Source organism: Nyctibius grandis, chromosome 4 (assembly GCF_013368605.1).
Source record: "Nyctibius grandis isolate bNycGra1 chromosome 4, bNycGra1.pri, whole genome shotgun sequence".
Lineage (NCBI taxonomy): Eukaryota > Metazoa > Chordata > Aves > Nyctibiiformes > Nyctibiidae > Nyctibius > Nyctibius grandis.
Window position 1 is genome coordinate 98,965,159 of NC_090661.1, and position 7,911 is coordinate 98,973,069.

The 7,911-nt window shown below is 39.2% G+C and overlaps 1 protein-coding gene across 1 annotated transcript in view; it reads left to right on the plus strand.

Annotated features, from left to right (window-relative positions):
• The window catches only part of INPP5F (inositol polyphosphate-5-phosphatase F), a 46,579-nt gene extending 39,600 nt beyond the window's left edge, over window positions 1-6,979 (plus strand). The window contains exons 16-20 of the mRNA XM_068398431.1: window positions 592-663; window positions 758-831; window positions 2,120-2,248; window positions 2,997-3,084; window positions 4,349-6,979. Coding sequence (XP_068254532.1) covers window positions 592-663; window positions 758-831; window positions 2,120-2,248; window positions 2,997-3,084; window positions 4,349-5,483 — 1,498 coding nt within the window. The 3' untranslated portion in view covers window positions 5,484-6,979. The remainder of the gene's footprint in view (window positions 1-591; window positions 664-757; window positions 832-2,119; window positions 2,249-2,996; window positions 3,085-4,348) is intronic.
• Window positions 6,980-7,911: the final 932 nt, after the last annotated feature.

The window sequence follows — 7,911 nt, forward strand, 5'->3', positions numbered from 1 at the left end:
AAGCTTAGATTTCTCTTCATGAAAAGTAGTGAGCATAAACTTGAACTTCACTGATAAGTCTCCTTCTCAAGTTCAGAGTTCACTAACTTGTAAAAGAAAAATAGTGGTTAGATCTTCTGCAGATTAAACTTCAGCATCTAAAAATAGCAAAGCAGGATGTTATGATAGCTAGTCAAAGCCCAGACTCATCCCCTTAACTGAGCCTGAGACATTTTTCCATTTCTCTGTTAGCATTTTTAATAGTTTGTGGGTTTTCTGTTTATTTTTGGACCTGCTGCTGACCTATTCGAGCTATTAGGTGAGTCCAGATTTAAGAGAGAGTGTTGCTTACATGGATTCACTTATTGTATGGTAAGTCTAATGACTCATCATGTTTTGGCTTGTGAAGTGTCTCTCCTAACTTGTTTTGTTTCCATGGCTGTGAAGAGGTAGCAGCATCACACAAGATAACATACCATATTTGAAAACTCTTGTTGTAATGTGCCCTCAATAGTGGAAGAGCATCCCTAAAATACACTGGGGTTGAGTTACAGCTGTGCAAATAAAACCTTCTTCGCTGTATTCATTCTTCTTCTTCCTCCCTTTCCTTAGTCTCATTGATGCCACTCATAAGGACGTGGATGTTCTGCTGTTACTTTCTAATTCTGCCTACTACGTGGCCTAGTAAGTTACCACTTTCTCTTACTATGTGTAGTTTGTCTAGTAGCTTTGTTTTAGATTGGTAGGAAGCATTAAATTCTGATTGTTTTTTTTCTAGTTATGATGATGAAATCGACAAAGTGAATCAGTACCAAAGGTTAAGTCTTGAAGCTCTGGAAAAAATAGAAATAGGTAAGAATGCAGTCACCACCATATCTTCCTTGAATGCTCTTAACAACAGCTTGAACACTTATCAAAGCATCCTACAAATATACTGAAAGAGCAAGCCTCAAAATATGTAGTCCACCATAGCTAGAAATGTGCTTTCGTGCTGATAACGGATGCCAGAATTGAATCTGGGTTCTCTCACAGTCCTGTCTTTTGCTACTGCTTGAAATGGCAACTTTGATCACTGTTAAGAGTTCTAACATTTTCCCTCTTCCAAACTCTTAAAAAAAAAACCCATGGATTCATCAAATAATTTCATTATTTATCAATTGGCAGTAACAATTTGATCAACTTCTGTAATGAATCACAGGTTTGTGCATTCAGTGTATTCTTTCTTTGATCCAAATGCAGCAGCTGGTTCTGAATTGTACTTTAGATCTGTTTCATAGCTTTTTTTTTTTTAAAACTCTTCTTTCTTAAGGTCTGGTAAGAAACATGCTATTATGAAATCACCTTGTTGTGCTGATTAACTTATTTATTGTCTAAAGAATGTAATGTCTGCAGGCTAAATCCATCACTTTCAGCTGAAAGTATTAAAGATTTGCTGTCTTTGACCTTACAGATGAAAAAGGTATTCCAGTTGGAGAGAAGGGAGGGACATTTTTGTAGCCCTCAGTGTGTAGTGTGTGCCCCCCCCTCCCCCAGTAGAGTTTAATTCTCCATTACACAATGCATAGTGATTTCATCATCTCTTACTGTAACTTTCACTGTCTATGTGCAATTTCTAAGAGTTCAGTGGAAAGGTCTCTCTTCTGTGTCGTGGGGAGCTGTAATACAGCCTGATGTACAGAATACAGTTGAAACATCTAGACCAAGTAACCCCCTGTTTAATGATATAGATATGATGCAGTGCATTGAAGAGTTGAAGTACTTGGTCTAAATCTTGAAACTTACATTGCTTCCACTTGGTAAAAATGTATTAGCTTTCCCTATAATCCTTGCAGGAGCATACCCTAAAACACAGGATGTAATAGGTGTAGAATTTTTTTTCTTCTATTTGAAAGGGTAATCTGTAATAAACAATCAGGCTGGATTATAATAGAAATATGCAGTCTAATTGCTTTTTCTAAGTAATTGATTGTCTAGTTATTGTGAAATTTTTCATTTAAAATGTCTGTCCTGCTCTACAGAAAACACAAAACTTTTTATGCTGAAAAAGACTGTCAGCTCTCCCATACGTTTAGGTACAGTCGTTGCAATCTCTCTCTCAGTGTTTGGTCAAAGATTTCTAATCTCCTGGTTTATTTCTCAGGGCCTGAGCCTACTCTCTTTGGCAAACCCAAGTTCTCTTGCATGAGGCTGCATTACAAATACAAAGAAATGAGTGGGTATTTTCACACTCTGAGAGCTGTGGTACGCAGCCCAGAAGAAGATGGAAAAGGTTTGTTTAATATGTAAAAGTTTTATACATAAAAGTGTGTTCAGTATACCAGTGTTTCTCTAGGAAACACTTTTTCCATTGCTTTCAGAATAACTTCTGAAGAAAGCAATATTAATATAATCCAGCTGGGCAGGATGGGGAACCAACAATAACCCCTGTATGTGGCTTCCTGTGTGAACACTAGAATGTTACTGTTTTAATACAAAGAAAAATAATTTTTGAGTATGGCTTTAAAGCAACATGTCTTTGTAGAATTGAGACATTTCCACGTCCAGACCTTTACTGCTCCAAAAAATGATTAAACTAATTTAAAATTAGCTCCTAAAGAGTGGAGGAAATGGATTTATTTAGTGAAATCGATGTCTAGAAATGTTCTTGCTTGTTGTTTAACTAAATTAAATGAACACTAATAAGGGAAATACATCGCTTCTTACCTGGAGCACTGAGTTTTGTCAACAAGGATTAGAATAAATATAATTGCTTCTCTTCCTTCCACAAATGATGAATCGTGGCAGTGATTCACTTACACCCAGTATTTAGGGCTTAAGGAGAGTCTATTCTTTAAGCTTATTTTGTAAGCTTTAAATCAGAATTGCAACTTGTAGAGTGCAACTATTCTGTAGGGTGAAAGAAAAAAACAAAAACAACAAAAGCCAAACCAACTTAATTACGTTGCAAGGAAATGTCTAATTTTAGGTTTTGGAATATGGGATTTTAAGGGTCTGACAGGCTGCTAATTGGATTGCAGACACTCTTCAGTGCATCGCAGAAATGCTGAGAATCACAAAGCAAGCGATGGGATTAGATGTGCCCATTATTGAGAAAAAGCTCGAGAGGTGAGTACTTAAATGATGTGAACCTTCTGTGTCCCACTTTTGCTCTCTTCTCAGTGGCTAACAGTCATATAAGTCATATAGAGAATGCCTAAAAGAAACATCGATCTGGCTACTGTGTTAGGAGTTCATTTGTCTGTGTTGCTGCTTCCAATAACTGTCTGCGGGCGCTTATCTAAAAATATAAGCAAGAATACTATTTTATACATGTGTGCTTATTGACCATAAACACTACCAAATGTAAATAACATACTGCACTTCAGATGGTTCATGATGAGTTTGTCAAATTTAATTTTTTCTGTCTGAACTTAATGTTTGCTTCTGTAGTAAGAAGACAACCCATGAAGCGTAAGTCTGGCTTGTATTCCACTGCAGTTGAGTGTTTAATAAATCCAGATAACATTGCAGGTTTTGTGGGAAGAAATGGCTGAAGTTAAACCTCTGCACTCCTAAGTGTTAGTCAGAGTGGCACACAAGTTTTTGTTTTGCAAGCCCGTTAAGAGAAAAGGGCACATGAAAACATAGTTGATAATTAAAAGTACTTACTAGTATTTTTCAGATAGTTTTCACTAATCCACTTGTGTACAATTAAAGAGAAGCAACCTTTACCTACAAATGCTGGTGGAGGTGTTAATGAGGAAATCATTTACAAAGGACAATGGAGTAGAAATAAGAGGATGGCTAGCTGAAGTTTAGCACATTTTACTGGTTTAAGTGTGATCTGTTGCATTATTTTGGACCCTTCCAGTTCAGACTGTATGAACTACTAGAAAATGTGTTGTGTAGCACAATTATAAACTGTCAAGTGAAAACTATTAGGGCACATATTTCAATATCTTTCTTCTGCATTTGATTATTGGGCTACTACTATAGCCTTTTTTCCCAGCTGAGCAGAAAGTACAGCAAGAAAATTGTGCTCTTTTTTTACAGGTACTGAGGACTGAATATTTGCTAAATCTGTCTACTGAGTACAGCATACACAGGGTTACAAATATAGAGAATTCAAATCCACTGTCATCTAAAACTAAAAATGCCAGCAGAAGCTTGCTTTTCCCATTGTTTGGCTACCACTCTGTAGCAACCCTCCTTTGTTTTTGTTGTTTTGAATTTGATTAGCTTATATGGGTACAATTATGCAAGGAAAGGATAACATAGTTACTAAATCTCCATCTGTATTATGGAAATAGACTGGAAGATGGTAAATACTTGGTGTTTATAAATGAGACTGCCTTGATTGTACATTAGAGATTTTTTCCTTTTCTTCCAGGAAGAGCAGTAAACCTCATGAAGACATCATTGGCATTCGGTCTCAAAACAGAGGGTCCCTGGCCCAAGGCAAGAACTATTTACTGAGCAAGTTCTCATCTCTCAATCAAAAAGTGAAACAAACCAAATCCAACGTGAACATTAGCAATCTTCGGAAGTTAGGCAGCTTTACCAAACCTGATGTGAAAGTCAATTTTTTGAAACCAAATTTGAAAGTGAATCTTTGGAAATCAGATAGTAGCCTTGAAACTTTAGAGAATCCAGTGGTTGACACTAAAGTCCATACTGAATCCGATACAGAAGTATCGGATAATGATTCATTCCACTCTGATGACTTCCTGACTAATTCTAAGTCCGATGAGGACAACCAGCTAACTGACTCTCTGGAGAACATAGGGCAGACGGACTATGTGCTGCCCAGCTGTGGTATCATTGCCTCAGCTCCACGGCTGGGCAGTCGGTCCCAGTCTGTAAGCAGCACTGACATGAACATCAGCATCCACGTTCCGTCCGAGATCCACGTCTCTCAGGCTAGCCGGTCTGACTGTGAAGACGTACCCATGCCTTCTGCTGACAACGTGGAGATGGAATTTGCTAAACCTATTGATGTGTACTGCCAGAGGTTTGTGCACGATGCTCAAAATAAGGTGTCGGATGTTTTGGAGGCTGAGGCTGGTTCTCAAGAGCCCCATCACATAATAAAGCAAACCAGCAATAATACATCTAAGGTGGCAGAAACCAAGGCTGAAGCTATCAGAGACATTCCTTCCAGACCATCTAAGTTGGATGTACACTCTTCTGAGCCAAATCCCCAGCTCTTAGCTGTCGGTGGGAATGACTTTCCTAAATCTCATAAAAGCCCAGGATCTGTATCTGGAAACCTTGAGATGGGACTCCACATGACTCCTTCTCCAGCTGACAGTAGCAGCAGCAGAGCTGTATCTCCTTTTGCTAAAATTCGCAGTTCCATGGTCCAGGTTGCTAACATCACACAAGCAGGATTGACTCAAGGGATTAATTTTGCTGTAGCAAAGGTCCAGAAGAGCCCTGCAGACCCAGAAGCTATAAATGATATCAAACAAAAAGAACTGAAAGAAATGTTTACGCAATGCCAGACACGAATCATTCAAATCTAGTTGCTAATTTAGGAAGCGTTCTTCTAGTTGTGGCTTTTAATAACAATACTAAAAAGAATTACATCAGGACTCATTGTGGCATGAACTGCTACTGAATACTGGGATCAATAACAGATAACTTGTTTACAGGCAGTGAGAGATGCAAATGAATTTGGTTCTGACCAAGCTTCAGAATTCCCTCAGGCCACTGAGAGAAAAGAACGGTAAACCATATTTAAAGAGGTAGCTTAGACACTGGGGTTTAGTAAGCATGCTGTCTGTCTTAAATGTGTTGCACAGTTATTTTTGGAGACTAATTTTGTAGCTCTTTGAATTATGTAGAAAATATTTATACTAAGAAGGTGATACTGCACTTCTGTGACCTTACTTACCTTGCACTGCACCAGCAAAATAACTTACCGGTAAATTACATTTTATTTATTTTTGGACTACTATTTTTACTTGTTTCCATTGAAGTTTTAGATGCAGCTTTCTATGAATTGTGCCTCGACAATGGGAATTGATGTGTTTTTGTTAAATTTAAATTATGTTAACCAGAAATTAAGATTTCCCTTTGCTGTTTTGTTCTTTCCACATATCCTGGCACACTTTCAGTAAAGATAAAGCACATAGATCCAATCTGAAATATCCACGATCCTGCAGTGCAAATTTAGTTTGTAATTTTTTTCTCACTTGTTTTGAGGTGAGGGGAAATGGAGCAAATGTCCTCTAATTGTCTTGCCCATGCTAAAGCTACTCCTTCTTCCCTTCTTCCAAATTCCTAGCAAGTTGGTCTAATTTTTTGTCTCTGTGTAAAGCAAGATAAGACAGATACCTGACCTTCAGGCATTGTGTCCCTCTGTGCTATGATTTTTTTAAAAACTATATTCTAACTGTCCAGATGCAAATGTCCATGTAACTTCTAAAACAGAAGGCAAGTGTACTGTTTCATAAAATCAATGCTGCATTACAGCGTAGTTGTCAGCATCTAATCAAAACCAAATTCATTACCAACTCAAGCTTTGCATACTTGCAGGATAAGGCTCAGCATCCACTTGTGCTGGGAACTGGATTAAAAAAACCCTTATCTATGTGTGTCAAAAGATTCCATCTATCAAAATTACTCTTTCCCAGGAATGTCTTGCCATGCCATTCTCGTGTAGGACATTGTCCAAAAGCTACTGTAAAGCAGGACCTTACTGTGCTGTGGTTTATAAGGATAACCACCATTACAGACCCAGTGCCTCTGTGCCCTCGTCCGTGTACTGTAGATAGACTGCACGTGGTGTTCCCAGAGAATAGTGTCATATGGGTAGGGTAGGGTAGTTGAGTGTCTTAGGACTTCTAGTGCATCTGAAATGGTTATCATCTAACCCCCATGGTTGGAAACTTTGATAAACAAATCTGATTTATTTATTTGTTTTATTAAAGTGATGTGGGTTTGGGTTTTTTGAGTGTCTATACTTGTGGCTGTATTTAAAATTAAACTACTGCTGTATTTTAATGTGAGCAATATACATGAGATATTTTAATAAAAAAAGTGGAATCTAAAAATAGTTTTTGGCACATGATGTTAAGGGATATGGTACTGCAGGGTCTGGGGTTTTAAGTTTTGAAGGTGGGTGGGTTGTCTTGACTTCCTCTGGCTTTAAGAGTCACTGAATCACAGACTGGCTGAGGCTGGAAGGGACTGCTGGAGGTCATCTGCCCCCTGCTCAAGCAGGACCACCTGGAGCTGGTTGCCCAGGACCATGTCCAGATGGCTTTTGAGTATCTCCAAGGCTGGAGACTCCACCACCCCTCTGGGCAACCTTTTCTAGCGCTCAGGCACCCTCCCAGTGAAAAAGTGTTCCCTGATGTTCAGAGGGAACCTCCTGTGTTTCAATCTGTGCCCATGGCCCCCTGTCCCATTGCTAGGCACCACAGGAAGGAGCCTGGCTCTCCTCTTTGAAGGGAGGCTGCAGGCAGTTACAGATCCCCTCTCTGTCAGGGGAAAGGGACATGTACATGTCTTAGGTCCTTCCTCTTTTTCTTCTACCTTTGCACAGCTACAGCCTGGGTCTCAGGGGAGGGGAAAAAAAGTCATAGACACATCTATGAGGACAGTCCTTAAGAACTGCTGAAGCCTTGGTACGTGCAAAGCTTCTGGAGGAGAGAGAGGAAATGCCACCTACTTTGCCATTATTTTGGCAGGAGAAAGAGGAACTGATCTGTACAAACACATAGTGACTTCTGCAGTCCTGAGAGAGTCATGTCAGGCAAGGACACTTGTCACTCCTGTATTTAAAAACTCTGGCTTAGTCACCAGTCTGGGGCATATCTTCCTGGAAACAAACTCCTGGTCTGCTCTATTGGTGCCTTGCTTTCTGCTCGGTGAGCCAGAACTATCACCTCCTCTGAACTGTCCATACTTATGAAATAATGGAGACAGTCTCAAATACTCCATGGC